The 25,437-nt window shown below is 38.0% G+C and overlaps 1 protein-coding gene across 3 annotated transcripts in view; it reads right to left on the bottom strand.

The window, feature by feature from the left end:
* LOC306851659 (synergin gamma-like) overlaps positions 1 to 23,890 on the bottom strand; it is a 49,215-nt gene extending 25,325 nt beyond the window's left edge. For 2 of the 3 annotated variants that reach the window (XM_079388067.1, XM_079388066.1), the window contains exons 1-15: positions 23,820 to 23,890; positions 17,688 to 17,728; positions 17,431 to 17,558; positions 17,205 to 17,332; positions 17,022 to 17,127; positions 16,263 to 16,374; positions 14,005 to 14,307; positions 12,291 to 12,566; positions 10,939 to 11,013; positions 10,655 to 10,851; positions 7,873 to 8,112; positions 7,658 to 7,791; positions 4,899 to 5,014; positions 4,552 to 4,614; positions 1,745 to 2,701 (exon numbers count right to left, since the gene is read on the bottom strand). In XM_079388067.1, coding sequence (XP_079244193.1) covers positions 1,745 to 2,701; positions 4,552 to 4,614; positions 4,899 to 5,014; positions 7,658 to 7,791; positions 7,873 to 8,112; positions 10,655 to 10,851; positions 10,939 to 11,013; positions 12,291 to 12,566; positions 14,005 to 14,307; positions 16,263 to 16,374; positions 17,022 to 17,127; positions 17,205 to 17,332; positions 17,431 to 17,558; positions 17,688 to 17,728; positions 23,820 to 23,857 — 2,914 coding nt within the window. In that variant the 5' untranslated portion in view covers positions 23,858 to 23,890. The remainder of the gene's footprint in view (positions 1 to 1,744; positions 2,702 to 4,551; positions 4,615 to 4,898; positions 5,015 to 7,657; positions 7,792 to 7,872; positions 8,113 to 10,654; positions 10,852 to 10,938; positions 11,014 to 12,290; positions 12,567 to 14,004; positions 14,308 to 16,262; positions 16,375 to 17,021; positions 17,128 to 17,204; positions 17,333 to 17,430; positions 17,559 to 17,687; positions 17,729 to 23,819) is intronic. The other variant, XM_079388068.1, reaches the window with a different exon arrangement.
* Between the last annotated feature and the right edge of the window lie 1,547 nt (positions 23,891 to 25,437).

The following is a 25,437-nucleotide window of genomic DNA, read 5'->3' as shown; positions in this document are numbered from 1 at the left end:
ATTAAATCTGAGCTTTCTAACCATCCTATATACAGCAACGCAACTGACACGTTCAAGGCCCACAAAGGTAGTAAGGAAATTATTAAAATAGTCCATGTGACATCAGTGGTTCAACTTCTTATTATGAAGCTACAACAATACTTTGTGCCCAAAGAAAACAAAAATAATGAATTTACTCAATTATTTCTTCTCTTCCGTGTCATGTTCACGACAGTACCAAAATGTGTGTGCAATCCTCTGCTTGTAAACAAGGTGCAGTGCATCCATGTTCTACGTTGGCTCCTGTGTCAGCAGCACCACACGCATACGTCATGGTACTCTCATGAACATGTGGCAAAGACTGACAGATTTATAGTTGAACCACTGATGTCACATGGACTATTTTAACAATGTCCTTACTACCTATCTGGGCCTTGAATGTGTCAGTTGCGTTTCTGTCTATGCAGGGTCAAAAAGCTCTCAAACCTCATAAAAATTATCTTAATTTGTGTTTCGAAGATGAGCGAAGGTCTAACGGGTTTGGAATGACATGAGGGTGAGAAATCAGTGACAGACTCTTCATTTTTGGGTGAACTATCCATTTAATTTTTTTTTTTTTTTTTTTTTAGGAATTTGGGAAAGGTACATAATGTCAATAAATTTGACAGCTGTGTCCAAATAATTTTCACTGTTTTTTTTTTTTTATTTCTACTTTTTTTAAATATGTATTTTTTTTATATATATTTACTTTAAATTTTATATTCATTTCCCCATAAATAACAGTATGATTTCAGACACAGCATACTATATAACTTATAGTATGTATTCAAACTCATGTTTTAGGTACTACCTTAATGCCTTTGTGTTGAGTTCATTTGAGATCAGTATGTCCCAATGCAAGTAATTGACATGAGAAGCCAAATTCAAAACTTCCAGTCCAAATTTCTTCTCTTTCCACATTATCATTTCAGCTATTCTCATTCTTTTGGCACTATGCTGACTTCAGTCATTACTACAGCAAGTGATGTAGATATTACAGTGGCAACTGAAAAAAATGGATCTGATTTTATGAGTTGCGAAATGTCAGTGTGGACAGTCAGTTCTAAAAATCTGAGAAATGAATCAGGTGCAGCATGAACAGTTTTTGTGCATTCCACCATTAATACGTGCTGCTTTGGTTTGTGTTTCAAATACATTGACATAACAATCAAAGCAATGGAAACAGGATAACCAATGAGAGATGACGTCAATGACAACATGAACAGACGGACGACAGGAGAGAAAACCAAGTCACAAGCTATTAGAATTAAATACTATATATAAATGTGCTTTCGTAACTGCTTGATCACCTGATAACACTAGGAGTTAATAATACCAGTTATTGTGCTGTTAGCGATAATACTAATCTCATGAGATTCAAATCCACAAGCACAAGTTTTGACTGGTAAAAAATAATACATAACCTAAATAAATAAATAAATATAAACAACAATAAATACTGTAGGTTTACAATTGTGCATGATTCAACTGGAAATGTATATAACTTGAACGGGAATGACTGCATGATATGATGTATAGCAAGTTTTTGATATGTAACTTTAACTCAGCCACACTGAACACACATACTGTGTTCCAACTGGGCGTCTGATAGGGCGGTTGTTCAGCCTTTGAGAGGCCTGAGTGGTCTGAGCATGTGTGAAAGAGTGAAAGTGGCGACAGACAGAGTCGGCCAGACTTCACCAGAGCAAGCGTACTAATTCCTCACCTGCAGCTGGGGGTTGATGGGATGACAAACCAGGGAGATCTAGGGAGCTATCAGACATCACATGCTTCAGGTCTCCACCAATGTCCGACAACTTCATGTCTAGCTGTACTGAGAGCGCATCCTCCGAGTCCTCCTTCCCCACGCTGCTGCCCCCAATGGACGGGAGGTCCAGGGATTTCACCGAGGCAGAGTCCTCTTTGGCCTGCTTGAAGGCGGCCACTTTGTCCACCAAGCTCTTGTCGGATGCACCCAGCGCCGTACAGAATTTGGAGGACTGGAAATCTGCAAAGTCGTCCGTGTCGCTCTTGAGCGATGAGAATGAGCCCCCACCACTTTCTTTATTATCTTCGTAGGCCAGGCCACCTTCTAGGGAAAGCTGCTTGAGCACGTCGTACTTATCAGTGCTGATCTGCTGCCTCGGCTGGGACGTCTCCAACTGGGCCTCTCCACCACCATCTCCAGAGCTGGTCTCGTTTCTCTGATCTCTCGAGCTCCCGAACGCCATGAAGTCAGCAAAGTCGTCCTGAACTGTCGTCCCAGTTCCTCTCCCTACTGTGGAGGTGGTGGGAGCTACTTCAGAGGATGCTGAGGAGGCAAAAAGAGCAAAATCGCCAAAGTCATCACCCCCTACGCTGGGAGGTTTTGCAACTGAGGGCAATACCAAGGATGGCGGCGCTGAAGGAAACAGGTTGAGTTTGGAGTCAACAGTGGTAGTGGGAGCAGGAGGAGCCATTGTTGTGAAGAGGTCCAGGTCTGCCATGTTGAGAGGATGTCTAGGTTGAGCCAGAGAGACTGGCTGCGAATGGGACAGAGACTGAGAAGAAGAGAAAGGAGGAGGAAAAGTTGGCTGGAACTTGGCCTGGTCTGGTGGGTCTAGTGGAGAGACGGTGTCGGCTGTTTTAAAGTCTGTGAAGCCATCGTCGGCACTGACAGACTTGAAATCAGCAAATCCCTCCCCTGTGGAAAAAACAAAAAGAAAACAATTGAAGGGCATGGCGAACTGCATTTCACACCAAAACAACAAAGGACAGAGAGCTGGCACGGCACAATACAGAGTTTGCCTACAAGTTGCCTAGAGCTCCATTTCATGGGCCTAAAAAGAGAAAAATGGATTAGCAATACTTAACGCAAGCTGCGTTTGACTGCTGAATTGAAATAAAAAGGTGGCACAATGGAACTGAAGACTTTTAGTGTGAAGATATAAATCAACCTGACACAGAATATACACTATATTGCCAAAAGTATTGGGTCACCCCCTTCTAATGAACATGTTTGACTACTTTAATAATTTCTATGAGTACAAATCTTAATGTTTAAGCATATAATGATATTCTACGGAATTGTGTGCTTCTAATTTTATAGCAACAGTTTGGACAGGACCCTTTTCTATTCTAACATGACAGTGCCTCTGTGTATAAGGCACGGTTCAAAAAGACATGATTGATTGAGTCAGTGTGGAAGAACTTGACTGGTCTGCAGAAACCCAAGTCCTGATCCCAGCTGAACACCTCTGGTGTGACTTTAAATGCAGACCTTGAGCCAAAAACTCCACACTGACTGAATCAATCATTTCTTTTTGAACCGTGCACAGAGACACTGTCATGTTACAATAGAAAAGGGTCCTGTCCAAACTGTTGCTATAAAATTAGAAGCACACAATTCCCTAGAATATCATTATACATTTACATTTATTCATTTAGCTGACGCTTTTATCCAAAGCGACTTACAATTGCTATATATGTCAGAGGTCACACGCCTCTGGAGCAACTAGGGGGTTAAGTGTCTTGCTCAGGGACACATTGGTGTCACACAGTGGATTCGAACCCGGGTCTCTCACACCAAAGGCATGTGTCTTATCCACTGCGCCATCACCACCCCACATTATATGCTTAAACATTAAGATTTGGACTCACAGAAATGACTAAAGTAGTCAAACATGTTCATTAGAAGGGGGTGACCCAATACTTTTGGCAATATAGTGTAGCAAATTTACCAGCAAATTTCAGTCTCAGCACACAATCACACACTCCGGTTTAGCCACAATAAATCCATTCTCATTTCACTTGTAGTGAAGTGACCAGTGGTAGAGCAATTAATCGGACAAAATTTTGTTGATTTGAATTTCCTTTTATCATGTATATTGTGGTATGTAAATTTATCAGTGCAGTGTAGGACTGCTTAAAATCACTGACATATTCAACTGATTCATGAAAAAATAAAATGAGAATGTGTTTGATTTTAAAAACATTAAGTGCAATGAGCCATGAAAATAAATTTGACAATTACGCAACTACATGCAATCATGGATTCAGTTATTTTCACAGCAAATTGCACTTGAACGCAAAAATACACACAAAATTTTGCATTCACTAAATTGTATTATATCATAAATACCAGCAATATATCAACCATTAACCACTGTGCCCTCTCAATATAGGCCAATAAAAAAAAAATTTGATCGACCACTAGAAGTGAAAGACACACAGATGACAAACTTTTTTCCATTTCAGCTGCAGCCTATAGGCCTATAAGGAATCAAAGGTAGAGAGAACAGAACAGAACTACAGGAGTTCTGGAGAAGAGATCACTGCAACCATTGACTTACTGGCTCTCTCAGAGCTGTCCCCACTGGATTCTGCTCTAGTGAGACAGGGACATGCAAACATGCCTACATCAGTGTACGGAGCCCTTCAATAAACTTAACACACTATAGGCTGGTGCAATTGTATTAAATTTAATCTTGTAAAAAGCAGATCTAGGTTATGCACTTGATGTATTCATGTTGTGTCAGACATGCATCTGCTTACCAACTGGTTTTCTGTCTGAAGGCTGCTCAAGCTCTCGGAAAACACTGTATTTGTCCCCTGAATCTGGAACAAAACAGTAAACAATGCCTGTGTGTAGAAGCAGCAGTGCTTTTTAACTAGACCATAATAATGATAGAAGGAGCTGCAGGAATGTGATAAATAGCAGGATCAATTTATGCAAAACACATCTGTGGGCCACACAGCCTTATCGCAAATGCATTTAGACAAGAGAATCAGTTTTAAAAGTTAACCCGATTTGACAGCAGTCTTCTGAGAGATCTGCCTTCCTCAACGGTCTAATGAGGTGTATAGAGCTGAATGTGTGTGTGTGTGTGTATGTGTTTTACCTGAGACAGGAGGTGTGGGCTCTGCAGGCTGCTCCACTGACAACTGTTTAAACACTGCGTATTTATCAGAGGAGGAGGATGAAGACCCTGATACTGGAGTTAGCATGGCAGGAACACTGCATGAAGCAGACAAAACACAGCAGTCAGTCCAAACAGATCAATGTGCTTTAAAAGCTACAAAGAGTTTACAAAGAGAGTTTATAAGCCAAAACATTAGATTAGAGGCACAATCCTAATTTGCATACCATCCCTGCTATAAAGTTTATAAGATTAGTATTTCGTACATCCCATTTTAAAACAAAATTAAAATAAAAATCCAAAGTTGGACAAATATAATTAGGGATGCACCGAAATGAAAATTCTTGGCCGAAGCCGAACAAAATGAAACTCTGGGCCGAATACCGAATACGGTTTTGTGCATTTTTCCCCCATGTAGGCCTATTTTGCCTTTTTTTTCCCCACTATTGCATAAATTAAATAACCAAAATGTGTCCTGCTTTTCAAATAAAAAAATTAATTACAAAACAACTATTTAAAAATATTTACACTGAACATTTTTTAACATTCTGTCAGACATTATACCAACAATGCACAATTTAACTTAAAATGAATAAGTTACTGATATAATAATAATATTTAATATTTTTTGGCCATTTTTGGGACCCCCTTCTTGAATCAGGCATGCATTTTTTACTGTACAAATAAATGCAGCCTTGCTGAGCAGAAGAGACTTCTTTTAAAACATTAGAATATATTACAGATCCCAATTTGAACACTATGTGTGAATGTTATAATAAATGTATAGAGCTGTTGTAGGGTAATTATTATTATCATTATTATTGTCTTATTTTTTATTTTACAGAACAACAGTAAAATAACAATACTAATATTTATTCATTTTGATGGAGTTGTTGCTTTTTCAGAAACCCACAGGAAGATCTTAGTGCTTCTTTTTGTTGACAACAGCATGCAGATATTTAAATGATTCTCATTACGAATTTGGGAAGATGTTTGTCGCACGTATCACATTGTCCTTAAAAATCCTTAATTGTCCTTAATTGTCCTTAAAAATGATCCTTAATTGTCCTTAAAAATGATAAAAATATTATTGAGCAAATGACGAGTTAACAGTGTTTTAGCTTGCTTTGGACTTTGAACCCTGGCGTCGAGAGCTCGTGCAGCGCTTTTTGAATGCAATCCGTGCGTGTATTTGAAAACATAACATTCTGCAGTTTATTTAACTAATCGTTTAAGCCCATTTCACGATTTCAGTCATCACAGTAACCAGCAACAACCACCTCTTCCTCTTCTCATCAGACACATGAGATGCAGCACTAAGCAGTCTCTCGCTGTCGGTGCTTTGTGCTTGTAATGAATTTTGCGTCTTTGACCATTTTAAATACTTCCACACTGCAGACATGTTTGCTGCATTAGTGCGTGCCTCTATTTGATCGCGTCACGTCATTGTTCGGTACAATTTATTCTGTATTTTTGCTAATTCGTCCGAACACCGAAAGAGGTCTTTTTGCTATTTTCGGCCGAACAATTTCGGTTGCCGAACATTCGGTGCATCCCTAAATATAATGTATCCTATAGACTTTCAGAATTTATATAAAAGCTGTCTAAGGATGGTAAGAAATGGGAAATGAGTTAAGTGATTTTTAAATTTTAAGGTAAAATATTTTTGTTAGATGCTAATGTTTACACATGAATACAAACAGTTTGTGAGAAACAGTGTCTGTAATATCAATAACCATTTTCTATTTGAATATATTTTAAAATGTAATTCATTCCTGTGATCAAAGCTGAATGTTCAGCATCATTACTCCAGTTTTCAGTGTCACATGATCCTTCAAAAATCATTCTAATGTTGAATTGCTGCTCAAGAAGCGTTTCTTATTATCAATGCTGAAAACTGCTGTGCTGCTTGAAATAGAAATCTTTTCTAATGTTAGAAATGTCCTCACTGTCACTTTGGATCAATTTATTGTTTCCATACTGAATGAAAGTATCAGTTTCTTTCAAAGAAAGCGATCTTACTGCCCAAATTGGTAAAATGCATACTTTCAGTGTGTGGTTCAAATACAGTGTGCAACTTGAAATTCAGCTCGGTTTTTCTTTTCAAAACAAAAGTTTCTTTCTTCCCCTTCTCTCCGTCTTGGATCACTTCCCTCATAACAGCAATATTCCAAGCAAGCACAGTAGAAAAACTCTGCTCTCACCCTCACTTCCTGTATTATTCTCAGCACTTCTCATTTTCAGACACATTCAAGCACCAAAATATTCCTCTAAAACAAAGGATGCTTTGTGCTCAGTGAAGCTGATCAACCGGTAAAAGCCGTGGCACTCAGTGAATATACTTTCCAACCTCTCACTCCCTGCTTTCCATAATTGCCTTTTGTCATTTTTCCCTGGGAGCATAAAATTGTGCAGATGTGAATAGAAATAAAATGGAATGAGCTTATCAGCTGTCCATTGAAATGGGTTCATGAGAAAAGATGGCAGGGGTTTAATTGTTGCGCTGGACAGGTTATTACAAGCCATTACAAAGTGGAGAGCGATTCCATGCTCCAGATGAGCAAACCGAGTCTAGAAGAATTAACGAAGCATAAAAACAATATCAGAAACTACTAATGAGAGATGACAGGATGCTGCTTTACGATGCACTTCTCCAAGCAGTTTGCATTACATCACAAATATGCTTTTGCCAGGCGTGCAACAATATGCCATGACGCATAGATGAAAAGCTGCGCTCGTACCCGCTTTGGGATGATGTCATGTTGGGAAACGCTCCTGCTGTTTCTCCTTGGAAATCTGTGAATGAGTCATCTCCAGCGCCGGCTTTGGGGGCTTCCTGAAAGTCCTGGAAATCGTCATCATCAGCCTTAGTAGCCTAACGCAAGCCAACAAAACAATGAATCAGTTGAGCGATAACAGTGCAGTTATTATCCATAATAAAGTGTTTGATGTTTACCTGAACAGGAGGGAAGTTGGTGATGAAGCTGGCCGGTGGTTGTGCAGGTGGGTTTGGGGTCATGCCCATGACAGGTGGTGCGGCGACCGGCATGGCCATGGACACGGGTGGCTGGGTCATGATGGGCTGCTGGTGCTGAGGCAGGACAGCAGGAATAGCCATAGCCATGGTGGGTAGATTGGGCACAGGTGGAGAGGGGAACTGACTCAGGATGTCCAAACTCATGACTGTAAGACCACTCTAGAGAATACAACCACAATATGCAACTTAAAGTCATTTAAAGGATTAGTTCACCCAAAAATGTAAATTCTGCCATCGATTACTCACCCTCATTCATGTCATTCCAAAGCCATAGGACCTTTGTTCATCTTCAGAACACAAATTAAGATATTTTTGATGAAATCTGAGAGTTTCTGGCCCTTCATAAACAGCAACACAACTGACACGTTCAAGGCCCAGAAAGGTAGTATGGACATTGTTAAAATAGTCCATGTGACATCAGAAAGTTTTCGGATTTCATCAAAAACATCTTAATTTGTGTTCTGAAGATGAACAAAGGTCTTGCATCTTTGGAAGAACATGAGGGTTTAATGAGGAAATTAATGACAGAATTTTCATTTTTGGGTCAACTATACCATTAATATTACTCAAACCAGGCACTGTTAAACAAAAGGCTGGGGTAGTAACTGACCAAGCTATCAATGGAACGATCAAAGTTTTATCTAGGATCTGTATCAAACAGTCTGACGTAAGACTGCTACTTTTTGTTCATAAAAAATTCCAAAGAAATCAAATCTTAAAGTGGATAAGCAACATTCGTAAATTACCTTAAAAGTCATACAGTATACACCTTGCTTTAGGCACAAAAACATGAACAAACACTTCTAGCTATGCGATCTTGACTCCATGTGTCGTTGCATTCCAAAATGTGTCGTACAACAGGATCAAATGCTTGCAAGCTGTTGGCTCTCATAATTTGCACACTTAGAGGGATGGTTCACCCAAAAATGAAATTTGTCATTTACTCACCCTTATGTCATTCCTAACCCATAAAACTTCTCTTTCTAGCTTGGATTAAACAACTCAATTCACATGGATTAATTTTATGGTATCATTTTAACCTTTATGAATCTTTTACATATCGGTTACCTAGACTTTGAATGGAGCGACAGACACCACTCAGGTTTAATTTAAAGTGCTCCTATTATGGATTTTTGAAAATTACCTTTCCTGCAGTGTGTAACACATCTCTAAGTGAATGAAAACATCCTGCAAAGTTTTAAATCTGAAAGTGCACCCTGTATAAAGTTATTGTCTCTCAAAAGAAAGAGTCGACTCTGAATCATTGAAACGAGTCATTTTTTAAAACAACATGAAACATTAGCCTATTGCCTGCCTACTTGTTGGTCTTTTCGCATTGGTCTGAATGAAAATGCAAATTCATTCTTTACCACTAGATGCCGCTTTTGGAGCAGTAAAATAGCTTTTTCTCCGGTAAAGCAGCACTGTGCTCACAAGCGCAGCTTTATCAGGCATTACAGGCGAGATGAAATTAAAATGAGACCAATCACTGCAGATTAGCGTCACGCAAAGGAGGGATTTAGAAAAATGAATCGTTGAGCAAATAGTTTGAGAGTCTTTGAGCAAGTAAGGTAAAAATAAATGCATATTATAAGACAATGAATGTGTTTTTGTCCTTGCATGCATGTCAACCTGTTGTTAGGGACTCCCAAAACCAAAATATGAACCTTTCATTACCCATAATAGGGGCACTTTAAAAAACCTAATTTGTGTTTTGAAGATTAACCAAAGTCTTGTGGGATTTGAAAGACATAAGGTAGGGGTAAATGACAAAATTTTCATTTTTGGATGAACTATTCATTTAAGTAGATGGATCTAAAAGAAATTTGAACTAAAACCTATTAGATACCAGTCCAGATTTTTAAACAGTACACCAGGACTCTTCAACTCAAGTCCGGGATGGCCAGTGGGCAGGTTAATTTGGGATTGATACATAACTCTGCAAGATGCTAGCCCTCCAAGACTGGATTTGTACACAATACCGTCCCCTGTTAACTAAGTATCTTTAAAGAGAAGCTATAAAAGCAAAGCGTTAAAGTAGAATGATAACGTCGACGATAACAAGTAGCACAGATCTTTGAAAGCCGACTGATAAACGCTGATTACTGACAGTCATTAAGATGAGGCACTGCTATAAACATAAGACACTCAATTAAAACTGATATTCTCCCTACACATAACAATGATTTAGTGAGCTATTAGACAAGAGCGCTTCAACACGCCTTGTGCAGGAACATTGAATTTACGGCACGTCTTTCATCAGGGAAACAAACTTAAAAAGCAGACCTGTCAAACAATAGACCTCCTGCTCCATCCAGATGTCTATTTCCCCCTCCACCAAGAGGCTGTCTGATTTGTTTGCCTAAAATATTCATTAAAGTCAACTTCCATTTTCAGTGCCATTTCTGGCATTCTCCAGAGCTTTTCCTTTCTTTATTGCTCTACAAAACTGAAGCACTGGAAGAGTGGCTCCTCACTGAGCTTTTCAATTTGAATAACAAATGCGTTATTACTGAAAGGGTCCCATGAGTTGCTGAAAGAGCTACAGTTTCTACTCACAGGAATATAACTGCCAAGAGGAGCAAGGGGATATGATAAGATCCCCACACCTCTGGCCTAAAGATGCACCTAACTTCCCATCATTGCAAACCTACATACTCTTTAAAAGTTAATGTGCGATTTTTAAAATTGTGAAATCTACCTGGGCGACTCCAATCAAAGCCAGTACAGTGTACAGCTCTTCCTTGGTCAGCTTGCCAGGTGTGGTGCGGTTGGCCAAGGCCCAGATCTGTCCGAGAGCTTCCCGTGGCAGACCCGATGATATCAGAATTGGGTAGAGTTTGGCTGTGTCAATACCTGTTGGTGTCATGGTGAACTCAAAGACCTTCTTGAACAACTCTGTGAAGAGCAACCATTTGGCATTAGATACCGTGATAGGCAGAACTATGATATGATGCAAAAACCAATGATGTCAAGAGCATATACCTGGGATGAGTGAGTCATTGTACAACCAGGCTGGAACCATGGGTTGCATGTCTTGTTGAGGGTAGACACCCACACCTGTTTGTGATGGACATGGAAACAGTGAGATGTTGTTTGTGGACTCTTATGCTAAGAGTGCTTGATCAAGCATATATCCCATGTGCCTACTGCACAGTCAGACGTCCCCCACACCTGCTGTCAGCAAAGCCCAGCACGGATGTACTACTGACACCATGCACAGACACACTAAAGACTCCCACTACTTCTGCCGTCAGCTCATCTGCCTTGAGCCGAGAGCTAGTGGGTTTGTAGGACAAACAGATTGACAACATAGGGAGAAGAGAGTTTTGCTTTGTATTCGCACTGACACTCATCTCATTACATGCATTGCCAATGTGTACATTGAAATCTGTGCTAAAACTGTGAGTCCTGTGGAGAAGGAAATTAGGCAAATAATTAAAATGGGGTTAGGGCGATTAAACCTCCAAATAAGCATCATCAGCAGTGAATCATGCAATTGATCCCCTCCTTTAATGACACCAATGAGCTCAGTAGACAGACTAAACCAGGGGTGTCCAATCTTGATACAGGAGGGCCACCTTCTTACAAAGTTTGCTCCAAGCCTAATTAAAGTCTTCAGGATTACCAGAAATTTCTAGGCAAGTGTGTTGAGAGCCAAACCCTGAAGAAAGGTGGCTCTCCATGACAAGGACTGGACACCCCTGGACCTAAAAATCCCAGAACCATAATTTCAGAGAAATTGGAAAATGTGCAAGAAATGCAAGAATTTATAGAGCAACACATGTTAAGAAATCAAACCCAGTAAATACATGTTAAGTCCCATACAGTTACATATTTTAGATCACGTGCAAAATCAGTTAAATGTCCAGGACAGAAAATAAATGTTTCAGAGAAAGTAGGCAGAAGATCTGAATTAGGCATTTCGTTATCCAGTAGAGAATTTTATTAAGTTATCTTCATCTTAGTCTATTTTTCCATTCAACTTTGAACATTGTTCATGCTCAAGAGCATATTGTCTTCAAGGATAAAGCTTCTAGGACCATGCATTTTCTCCCGTTTAATGCCTTGGATCTGCTTTAGCAAAGACAGCTGAAGTAAGAGGACAGATTTGGTTACTTGGATATTCAGAAGAGTTAGGTATAATTTGAAGTGTTAGGTATAACAAGATTTGAAGATTTTTCAAACAAGAACAAGATAAGAAATCAGCCCTTCTAAACCAAGCATGTCTCGCGATTAGCAAATAGAGGCAGGGCAGGAAGTCTCGAGCTGCGAGTTGTGTTAATTTTGAGAAGCTCGAAAAGGAGGGACTGAAATCACAGATGTTTTCTTCTCACCGCTGGTGCTAGTGGGCTGGACGGGCGGGTTGTCTGCTGCAGGGGGTGCCTGAGTTGCAGGCAGAGGCTCAGGCGCCGTCTCTATGATGAAAGCTGAATTGAAGTCATCTTGAGTTTGGGCCCAGTTTCGGGCTCTGGTGCTGCTGTGAAACTGAGATGTGACCTGAACTCTGGGACTCAGCTCAGACAGAGCCTGGTGTGGCTTAAAACTAACCTGGGCCTTCTTATCAGCTGTCAAATCGCAAGATGTGAACATCTTCTCCTCCAGAGATGGGCCTGAATCAGTTAGGGACAGAAGCCATATTGAACTGTAGTAGTTTATATTTTAACTATGAGCAACAAAAGTGACTATGTGAATGTACAAGACCAAAACCTACTGCATTTAACGCATCAAAGTTGCGATGCAGACACAAAAGCTTTTCCCAAATGATAGGTAACATTCTGCCTTTAAAATAAGGCATTACTATGTTTCCTTTGCACAGAATAGAATACAGAATCCCAGAATACAGGGCGACAAGATTAACGAAAATACTAAAACAAGATGGAGGACAAAGTCAAGAAAATTCTGAATATATAAAAACTTAAATGCCATTAAATAAAGTATAAATATTAAATTCAAATAAAAACTAATTTAAAAATTCATTAGTCATTTATTATCTATTTAACTTTTTAGAGTATTAGGTTAACAAGACGCTCTACTGGAGTTGCTGACTATGTAGGGTGTTCCAGTTCCAGTCATCAAGATATGTTATACTGTCTATACAAGGAACATACAGCAAGGCAGCTCACTAGTTTTGGAGCAGATATACAGTCCTACTGTTTCTTTTCTGATAAAATATCCAAAAGAGCCAGGTAAGTAACCGCTTCATTATAACAATAAATTAACTTTTACAATGACTATTCTATTCACTGACCTCTTCGCAGTACCGGAGGTGGAATAGGAAATGTTTAGGCATGACATAATTGGCTGATAAATGTTGTACGAGTAGTTAAATGCCTTGAATTTTACTCCAGTGACAGTATGTTAACAGTACGAAATATGAGCCACAGTCAGTGGTAGATTTCCCTCAGAGAACGACATCTAGTTCAAATATTTTTTTTTTCTGTGGTAATAGACACCATAGTGTAAATTCTGTTCAAATGTTTTTAACTTGAACTGGTAACACTATCAATCACACGCTTCCATGCAGGCTTCATTCTGAGCTCCTTATCAGTACACTGTCACAATCGGCATAGTGTGCATGTGCTGGTGTGCTGATACGACTCCAGCTTAAATTATAAGAGCATATGGGACGCCATCTGCAAGCTGACAAAACCGAAGGGAGGTGGAGGGTGATGGTTGAGTCAGAATCACTGAGCAAATCTCACAGATGGTGACCATCATATCAGAAACATCGACAGACTTTTGACTCTACGTCAAGAACACAGCAAGATAGCAGTTATGGGCAAAAAGGTTTAAAAGATCTGAAGAAACGTAATCCATCACCATTCACATTCAAGTCAATGGGAGTTGCTTGGCTGGCACATACAACCCCAAACATGTGCTAGTTTTTTTTTTCTTACATAAGCTGCAAATGCAACTCATTGTTTAATATTACAACTAGTTTGTGTAGTTTTTGCACACTAAGTAGTGTAGTTATGGCATCTAACCACTAATTATGGTTACTAACAAGTGATGGCATGGCAAAGTGAGAAACTGTGAGAGGGGCGTTACCTTGGAATGCAGATTGGGAGCTGGAGATGGCAGAAGAGTGTTGGATGGCAGGTGAAACAGGGAGAGATGAAGGGACAGAGTGAGGGAGAGGGGAGGAAGGGGGATGCTGGCCAGGCCCCGTCTCTAATGGCTGGCTAATGTGAGCGGCTCTCAGTGAAGGGGAGGATGGAGGGAGGGATGAAGAGGGGAATGAGGAGGAGGCATCGACGGGGCCCTGCACAAAGTCACTAAACTCATCGTCATCATCAGGGAAAGCAGGAGGAAGGGTATGAGAGGTGACAGAGGAATGAGATGGCGATGAGTCTGCAAAAACCAAACAAGAGAGTGAGACAGACATTATGAGTTATGACCAGGAGGGTACTGAATTTCATTAGGTGTGGTGCTGCTGTTTTAATACACAAAAACAAATGCAACCTTTAACTGAAAATGTCAAAGGAAATGTACTTGTTTATAAATTTTTCAATTTCTTACTATGATTACTGGCAGGGTCCAAAATACAAGTCAACGTGAAAACAAAATTGACCTTTTTTTTTTTTTTTTTACTTAACACTCATTTCTGGTCTTACCATGAATGATTGACTAAGAAAATGTTTGTCTTTCTTTTTCTGCTAACATGACTTAACTATTTTTAAGCATTATTTCAGCAAAGTCTCATTCTCATTCATCTGACTGCAGTCAGCTATGGAACATCCATATCTTACCATCCAATTAATTTCTGGACAAATGTTGTTGTTTTTTCTTCATATATATATCCTGGTTTTGCTCAAAAATGTCACATTATGGACGTGAATGTTCAAACTAAATCTGAGTTAAAATTGGCTTTGGTGAGTGAATAAAGTTACTTGCCAATTGGCTGGTATCAACAAACTGCAACAATACATGGTTTAAGTCCAATTTTAAGAATGACAATCTGACCTCCGACTGATGACACGTGATGACACTGATGAAACCGATGAAACCTTTTTTTTAACATTGTACATTTCAAAAGGTACCATTAGAGGTTGGTATTAGATAAAGAAAACTTTCTTCCACATACACTACCATTTAGAAGTTTGGGGTCAGTGATATTTTTTTTAAGAAAAAATTATTATTCAGCAAGGACACATTCAATTAATCAAAAGTGACAGTAAAAGACATTTGTAATGCTACAAAATATTTCTGTTTCAAATAAATGGTGTTCTTTTGATTCATTCTGAAAAAAAATGTATCACAGTTTTCACAAAAAAAACTGTTTTCAACATTGATAATAATAAGATATGTTTCTCAAGCAGGAAATCAGCACATTATAATGATTACTGAAGGATCATGTGTCACTGAAGACTGGAGGAATGATGCTGAAAATTCAGTTTGTATCAGAGGAATAAATTATATTTTTAAATATATTAAAATAGAAAAGTTATTTTAAATTGCAATAACATTTAGCAATATCTCTCTTTTCTCACTTTTGATCAAATAAATGAAGCATGATGAGCATAAGAGACTTCTTTCAAAAACGTACTGACCTTAAACTTGACATGAAGCCACCAAAACAAAAATAGCCTGTAATAAACATTTATGACCTGTTCATTTGTTTTTCTCAATTCACCTGCAATTGGCAGAGGTGGCAACAAATACATTTTAGACCCTGACTACTAGTTTTCTTTCCAAACTAAATAGTCAGAGCAGAAAAAGTTGCAGCAGTTGACTAGAAACAGTGAATGATATGAAGCAGGTGTGAGGGGTGAAACTGCCAGAGTGTGAAGGTGGAGGATAATGAGCTACATAGAGGATAAGGAAACAGCAAACACTCAGTGGAAACATCTGGAGGGCCTCCTGGTGGCTGCTGGGAATAAAACAGCTATTTGACTCAATGATAAAGACGTGGTATGTTTGCATTGAGACAAAATAGAAACACTATAAAGGGATAGTTCACTGAAGAAGTAAAATTTTGTCATCATTCACTCACTCTCAGGTCAGCCCAAACATGTGTGAAAATGCACAGAAAACAGCATCCAGTTCAATTCTTCAAATCCTCATTCTGTGTTCCATGGGAAGGGAAATTCAGAGATGAGGGTGAGTAAATGATGACAGGATTTTTATTTTTATCCCTTTAACAGTGTGTGAGTGCATCCCTGGTAATGTCCTTCAGCGCTCAACAATCACTGTGGCCTTGTCAAAAGCTGTCTGGGCCACTGATGGCCCTTGACGTCATGAGCAGGGACTTGAAAAGCAAATGGCCTGAAGGCAGTCAGGCAGCTGGAACGTGTCACTGGAAGTACCTGGTTTCATAGACTGTGAAGATGGTGTTGGATGCATCTTGGCATCTCTGCTGAACCCATCTAGATTTCCTTTGATGGCCTCTAAGGCATCATCACGACACTTCTCCCCAGTCTGTACAAAAATAGCAATTATGTTTTGAGTTTGGAGGAGCTGATATGCAAGAAAAAGTACATATGGCAAAGTTAGTATAGTTAAGTCATACTAAAACTAAAATTACAAAAAAAATACTTTTGTTACTACAAATATTTTAAGTAACAGAAGTTTTTTATTGGTTTTAATTTTAGTATTATTTACATCTATTTATACATTTTATTTTAGTATACTAAAACTAAATTATAATTAATAAAAAAACTATACAGATATGTAATGTTATTTAATATTACGACAAAAAGACCAACAATAAAATTAAACTAACTGAAATTAAAGCAAAAACAGAAAATATAAAAATAAAAACTAATTTAAAATAGTTATGAAAAACTATTATAGTATCTCAGTGATACTAAAATAACACTTTGTAAGACAGACAGTGATATAGCAGCAATAATAGCTCAATATTACTTTAATAAACCTCTCAAACATTTTATTGCGTTTATATTCCCTATCAAATATCTTATTTGAATGCCAATATATTCTTGGAAAATAAACTGCACAATAATCATGGTTACTCCAAGTAAAATTAAACCAAGCAATTATTTTATAATCACATCAGGTCTATTATTTAGAAAGTAGTCATTTTTATATCACATTGATTTGCTCACTTTGGGTTTGACGCTGCTCAGTAGGCGTAGTTTCTGTTTCTGCTCCTCAAACTGTCTTCTCTTCCGGTCCTCCTCCAGCATCCGCTGCTGCTGCTCCAGACGTTTTCTGTGGGCACACACTGATTAGAGACAAGTTCTGGTGTACAAACAACTTTCCTGCAGCGTGAATATGTAAAGCCTTACTGATGCTCCTCCGCCATCTGCTTCTGTAGGTCCGCAGGGAACTGTGGCCCTGGGCCCCTCATGCCCATGAACTGAGGCTGACCCATGAACTGCATCCCGGGAGTCTGCATGCCCATCGCCATCCCACCCTAGAAGCACGAGATCAAGACAATGACGACATCCCAATCATGAGAGATTAGTGATTCTGGTGTCCTAATTTTTAATGGCTAACATATATAAATCAAACCTGTATTGGCATGGCACCAGGCATCTGTGCTCCAAAATTCATTCCCATCATGCCTTGCATGTTGGGCTGCATGACCTGGACCATGGGGAAGCCCTGCTGCTGCTGTTGCTGCTGCATGGGCATCATTCCTGCCATTAAAAAATGACAAGTTTAATAAATATTGTTTTTCCATTTAAATGTTATACTGGAGAAACGTATCCAACAAAATGATCTAATGTAAAAAGAGGCAAAATATAGACAAAACGTCAGCTACTTACCTTGGGGTGGTCCAATGCCCCCTCCTACAGGGTACATAAAACTAGAACAGAAAAGACAGACACATTCAATATTGTAGTCATTTACCAGGCTGCCCATTTCAAAGCCCTCAAGCTCATTTCAGTGTGAAGTTAATGTCTTTACACTATTGCCCTCCGCATTCAACAGACGGAGGGAAATTTTGACCAAAGGCAACAAATCAATCATAAAATGGAGAAAACATTTATGAAACAGCCCAAGTACATTATTCTAGAAGGTACTTCAAGTCATTGCGCCACAATGGAAATCAAAATCATTCCAATATTGGCAGTCCTCTGTGTTGCTTTCACAGGTATAACAATAAATGAATATAGAATAAATTCCTTATGGAATGAAGTAATGAAGTATGATTTTACAAAAACACAGTGACAGAACCTATAAAAAAAACTTTAATAAATATTTGTGATACTTGCTAGGGACCAAAATTCTCAAGCAAAAATTGGCAACAAAAATATTTAGCAAAAAAAATAATAATTCAATTTGGATTGACCAAAGCACTCATGTTAAATTAGCCCTTCTCCGATGACCTACACCAACAGTTAAAAATGTCAGCTATGTGGACACACAACACGTAAACAATGTTGACCAAAATTATCCTACAGAGTAGCAATATGTAAAATTTATTTTGCTGAAATATTAAGAGGCAGCTTGCTGCCAAAGAAATTTACTACAGCTGGTTTAATTCATCACCTGAGAGCACAGCATCCTGATGAGTATTCAGAGTTGAATTACCCCATTTTTGTTTTTCAGTGTTTTGGTAAAAAAAAAAAAAAAAAGATTTTGTAGTATCACTACTTTACGAGCAGGTTAAATAAACTTCCCATTCTATCCCATTCAATTTGAAAGAGGAACCAGACCAAAATCAAGTCTTTTTAAGTCGAATTATTATACTGTTCATTTAAAAATACTTTAAACAATACCACAGAATTACTATGGTACATTGTACATGATAAATCGGTATTCCTTTTATTGAAGGGGCAAAGTATTCAAAAAGCACTATTGAGAATTGAAAAAAGAAATACAGATTTCTTGTTGTATTAAAACTTATAACTCTTGCAGTATGTCACATTTGGTGTCTTAATTGCAGAAGTAACTCATCCAGAGTTAGCCTAGTTTTTGCTTTGCCAATAGTCTGAAATGTGGGCTAACACTCCACTGAGGTTCTCTGGCTCGGAGCGATGTGTCTGTCTGTGTTGCATCTGTTCGCCTGCAGGCTCATGGCTTTGCAGCACTCACAGAGACTGAGACACAACAGAGGGAGAAGAAAAAATAAAACACTGGATTAAGGCAGATTAACATTCAAAGAGAGATCGGCTGTGACATCAGGATGGGGAGATCACGTCTAGCCACCATTTTAAACCGTTACTGCCAACATCCATCCATCCATGAGCAAACCTGAGCTTTACTGACAGAACTTTGTCTTTGAGAAACACATGTAAACAGCAGATTTGATACAGAATATTAATGGCTCCATAACACTTATGCAGAGCCTTTATAATAGACTATACCAACTGGACACTACAATATTTTTTTCTAAAAGTCTAACAATATTATGTAGATTTACGATAAACTGGCATTAGCATATAACAGGCAAATAAAAATATTATAAGGAATAAATTTGCAAACGAATATAAAAATCAACACAATCAATTAGCACATACTGCATTTAAATTAGTTCATCTCTGAACAGTTATAAACCATTTCAGTTCAAAGAGCTGACTACTTCAATATTGGTCATCTAGCCTAATATCCAATAACATACACCAAAGATCCCATCTCATCTTATTAATTCATGACAGTAAAGTGCTGATCATCATAATTAAAAAAGTAATGGGACAGAATAATAATCATAAATCAAACTTTCACTTTTTAATACTTGGTTGCAAATCCTTTGCAGTCAATTACAGCCTAAAGTCTGGAACGCATAGACATCACCAGACGCTGGGTTTCATCCCTGGTGATGCTCTGCCAGGCCTCTACTGCAACCGTCTTCAGTTCCTGCTTGTTCTTGGGGCATTTTCCCTTCAGTTTTGTCTTCAGCAAGTGAAATGCATGCTCAATCGATTCAGGTCAGGTGATTGACTTGGCCATTGCATAACAGTCCACTTCTTTCCCTTCAAAAACTCTCTGGTTGCTTTTGCAGTATGCTTTGGGTCATTGTCCATCTGCACTGGGAAGCGCCGTCCAGTGAGTTCTGAAGCATTTGGCTGAATATGAGCAGATAATATTGCCTGAAACACTTCAGAATTCATCCTGTTGCTTTTGTCAGCAGTCACATCATCAATAAATACAAGAGAACCAGTTCCACTGGCAGCCATACATGACACTACCACCACAATGCTTCACTGATGAGGTGGTATGCTTAGGATCATGAGCAGTTCCTTTCCTTCTTCATACTCTTCTCTTCCCATCACTCTGGTACAAGTTGATCTTGGTCTCATCTGTCCATAGGATGTTGTTCCAGAACTGTGAAGGCTTTTTTAGATGTCGTTTGGCAAACTCTAATCTGGCCTTCCTACATCTTGTGGTGAACCCTCTGTATTCACTCTGGTGAAGTCTTCTCTTGATTGTTGACTTTGACACACATACACCTACCTCCTGGAGAGTGTTCTTGATCTGGCCAACTGTTGTGAAGGGTGTTTTCTTCACCAGGGAAAGAATTCTTCGGTCATCCACCACAGTTGTTTTCCGTGGTCTTCCGGGTCTTTTGGTGTTGCTGAGCTCACCGGTGCGTTCCTTCTTTTTAAGAATGTTCCAAACAGTTGTTTTGGCCACGCCTAATGTTTTTGCTATCTCTCTGATGGGTTTGTTTTGTTTTTTCAGCCTAATGATGGCTTGCTTCACTGATAGTGACAGCTCTTTGGATCTCATCTTGACAGTTGACAGCAACAGATTCCAAATGCAAATAGCACACTTGAAATGAACTCTGCACCTTTTATCTGCTCATTGTAGTTGGGATAATGAGGGAATAACACACACCTGGCCGTGGAACAGCTGAGAAGCCAATTGTCCCATTACTTTTGGTCCCTTTACAAGTGGGAGGCACATATGCAAACTGTTGTAATTCCTACACCGTTCACCTGATTTGGATGTAAATACCCTCAAATTAAAGCTGACAGTCTGCAGTTAAAGCACATCTTGTTCGTTTCATTTGAAATCCATTGTGGTGGTGTATAGAGCCAAAAATGTTAGAATTGTGTCGATGTCCCAATATTTATGGACCTGACTGTACATGACCTAGACTATTTAGCAAAATTCCTGTCATTTTAATAAATATTGCATGAAATTTATTCAAAATTGTTGCTGCTCCCATTAAGCTCAGTGTGCTCTCTATAAGCTCTTCCACATTGAACATCTATGTAAATATTTCATGAACAGACTTTACATATAAACTGATGGATGTCACTTTAAGTTAAGTTGATTGATTTTCTATGGATTCTGTCAACTCAAATCTGCAGACTGACTCTGATGTTTGGCAACTAGCATCAACTTCTCCAGACTGTAAATCTGTGGAAAATCGTTAAGTGTATTCCAGCCTTAAGAGACTATAGATACATTTACATCCATTTAAAAAAAGAGGTTTCATAATGAGGCTAGTTTCTGTGCTCATCCCCATGAATGAAATGTTTTATTGGTTTGTTTTATTTGATTTTTAAATGTGTTACTTAGCTGAACGTGGACTAGCCTAGATGTTGCAGTGTGCTTAAATGACACTTCACTATGAATATATAACTGATCAACTTGAATGCCTTGTTGCATGATTTTAGTGTTGTTGTTTTTTTGTGATTGACTTTGTACCTTCAAAAAATGGTTTTACAATTATTCTTTAAAATTTTTCCTTAAAATAAGCAAGAATTTGTAATAAAACATGATGTGAGTTTAATGGGAACAAGGGTGTGCTTAAAGGGTACAAAAATGTACCCATGAAGCACAGCCAGACTTTTTGAATTTAATGATGTATATCTTAATTGAAATGCTTTTTTCATTTAAAATTAAATTTAATATTTTTGTGTGAGAGATTAATATTTTATTTTAACTTAACTTTTTGTACTGAAACCAATATCTTGTGCACTAAAAATGTCTCAATGTAGATTTTGGTGAGCTTAATAGGTACGTTTACCCTAAATATAATATAAACCTCAAAAATGCAGGACTCCCTAAATCCTTTTTATGCTGTCACAGATAATCAGCTCTTACCTTCCAGCACTCGATATGGGAATTTGAGAACTGTCAAAACCTTTGTGTTGGCTCCATGTGGGTGGGCAGGCTTATTTATTTAGTGACTTTCAAACAGAATAACAGATTGCATCTCTGACATTCCCGTCTTCAGTCCTTTTTTCTGAACTCTCAGACCTGATAAGCATCTTTCAGGGTGTTGGCAGCAACAATACAGTTACACCTGTTCCAATAAACTCCCTATGCCCTCCACTGCAGCTGTTTGAGAGACACAACCATATGGAAGATGCCTATCATGACTTGAACCACCAGACTAAATCTAACTTCGAGCTGTTTCTTCTGCAAACTGCTAAGTTCTGTAATATAATTATTGAAAAACTATCAAAATCTAATTCTTATAAACAAGTAGCAATTTTTCTCCTTTAATATACAGCTTTAGCAGCTAAACAGCATTCAGGTTGTCACACTGACTTCACATGAGCATATTCCTCATCATTTACAGAAGTGCCAAAATAAAGCAGCTCTATGTAGAGCCCTGTGGTTATTTAGTTTCACGGCAGGTATCAGCATTACCTGGTGCTGCGCCGTTTGAAACTAGACATTCATTATTCAAGCAGTTCAGCAGAGACTAAAGCCCTTTAGGTAAATAAAACATGAAGTTGGCCTTTCGATCCTTTCTCACAGTTATGTGGTCTACTTTATGAAAACTTTGGTACATTCAAAGTGCCTTACTGACCCGATATCAAAATCTGTACGCTCAGTGACACCCATGAGTGCAATACGATGTTGATCTGGTCAACTATATGAGCAACAAGAAATGCAGCCCTGCAGTTACAGTACAGCTATGAATATATGTGGGAGCTGTTGAGATCCACATCACAATCAGGATCTGATGTCTCATTTGCAAACATAAATCACGCCGGACGGTCAGGGTGGCTCTGGTCTGGTCTACCCTTTCTTTTAACCTTGATATGAACCAGAAACAATGTGGAGAATGTTTATCAGCTACCAGGAAACCATTTTGAATGTTTGAATCCAATTTAATTTTTGTACATCAACATTCAGATATAAGTTTTTGGAAGCAAGGACTCATTGAAAAGTCAAATTTTCTGGACATCACTCATCAAATCAAATTTAGTCAGAATGGACACTTTCATATATTCAAATTGAATATTTAGGCATGTTCCTCAGTCGCATGCAGAAACAAATATAGTCAGATTTTTTTAGTACTCTTTGAAAACACTCAGAAATACTTACAAATCTTTAACTGAATCGACTGACTGAAGATTTTGCATACTCGGTTTGTGAAACTTAAACCTGTATCCCTACTTGACTGGCTTTCATATGGAAATGGGAAGTTAAAGATAACTGCAATATTATTTGCAAAAGAAAAATAATATTAATACACGAGTACGTTTACATATTTGTATTATCTATGTGTGTGTATAGGTCTGCAAAACATTTAGGTATGGAAAGAAAACAGCGAACAATTCTACAGGAAACAAGTCGTTAGAATAAAACTGTAGGGAGTCATAAACCTACAGACTCCTCCAAAAGGCTGTCTAGGAAGGCAACACACTAGGTTTTGAGACACGGCCGACAAATGCTCATTTCTGGGTGCTAGTCAGTCCGTTGACAAGCGGTATAATAATAACGTTTGAGCATTAATATAGTTGTGTATCCCCGTGTATGACAAAGGAAGGACAGCAAAGGAATATAACCGCGAGGGCTGCATCACATCCCCATCCCAGCTGACCAGCATCAGCCTAATATTGACGCTGCGCTAAATAAAGTGCAACTGTGCGCCACCAACGGCTGAATTTTCTAGCAGGCTCGTGGATTAACACATACTGGCTTTAGCAGGCGCATACATGTAGACAAACAGAGATAAGACAGTGTTAAAGCCTGAAATGCTGTACCTGCCACCTCCACCTGATCCGGGCCGAAGCGCCATCATAAACAGCTCAGTGAAGTGACGTCATCCGGGAGGAGAGACCTGCGCCACTTCCGGGTCACGCCTCCATCGGCTTCATATCATCTAAACTGATACATTTCAGTTCAATACTTTTTACATTTGAATTCATTTTACGTTTCGTCTTAACTTTTAGAAAAAAATTTATTAATATAATGATAACCGTTAAATTTCTTTAAGTTGTAAACATAAATTTGAGTTGTATTGTGTGTGTCTTACATGTTATTATCATTTGGATGTTTTGTGAATGGCACAGTTTGTAGTTCCCATATTACACAGGCGATGGCGTCATTGTAGTGTTTGTCCCACACATAGACAGACATAATAAACAGAAGTTATTGTGTCTATGGTCTTAACCACAGATCTTAACTGGGCTCTGGTTTGTCAGTTCGAGCATCTTAAGCATTTCCCACCAGCAGGGTTAAAAAGGGCCTGAAAAGTTTTATCTTTGGGTTTCAACCAATAGTCAGTTGTATTTTTAATATCTATTTCATTTTGTTTTAATTATATATGCACTTGCAGCCCTGTTACTAAAATCTGGAACATGACAAAAAATATATTTAAAAATTATGATTTGTGTGATCAGGTGTTATTTTAGTATCATTGATACACATCAATAGTTTTATTAATATTTCACATCACTTTTTATTTTTATATTTTCCGTGTCCGTTTTAATTTTAGTTAAGAATTGTTTAAATTTTTAAAAGTTTTTTATTATTTTTAACATGTCTATATGGTCTAAAACAAAACAGCTTATTATATTTTATGTAAATGTATTAATTTATTTTTGTAATACGTTTTGGTAATAGCCATAAAAATACTGATTTGGTCTCTGTGTTTTCTAGAAATAAAGTAAAATTAAAATAATAATAGCAATAAAATTAAATTAATGAATTTAAAAATAATAATAATAATAATTAGCCTATAATAAAAATATAGCCTTATAAATAAACTAGGCAATATCTGAATAGGTAATAAATTAAGTTGTCACTCAGAGCTAACGTTACTTCATAACAAATTTGCAAATTTGATAAACACATATTTTGCAATTTTATTGTATAGATAGTAGGGATGCAACAATACAGTTAGCCTACGGTTCAATACATACCTCGGTTTTTTAACACGGTTTTCGGTTCGGTTCGGTTCTGATGGCTTGACACATAAGTGTTTTTTTTTTTGTTATTCTATGCTTAGGCAATAGGAACAGTAAGAGGTTAAGGAGAAAAAATAATAAAAACGATTTATTGCAATACTCCTTTATTTTACTTAAAAGCCAAGAAAAGTACACTAGATAGTGTATTGTATAATAAAAAAAAATTAACACTGAAATCTTAGAGCTGCTGGTAGCACATGTACAAACTGGGGAACACATAAATTCCTAAATTTTGAAAATAAACACATGTGAAGTTAATAAACATAAATTGACCATTTCAAATAAACATATTTGTACTTCAGTATACATAAATAAACCATCTTAATTAAACTTAACAGTACTCCAGTACAGTATCCTTCAAAGCAAATCTTTAGCAATGAACACCCCCACTGCCTTTGTTATTTTTATGTGT

This window comes from Barbus barbus (assembly GCF_936440315.1).
Source record: "Barbus barbus genome assembly, chromosome: 31".
Classification (NCBI taxonomy): domain Eukaryota; kingdom Metazoa; phylum Chordata; class Actinopteri; order Cypriniformes; family Cyprinidae; genus Barbus; species Barbus barbus.
Note: the sequence above shows the minus strand (reverse complement) of the source record. Positions and strands in the feature narration are given on the sequence as shown.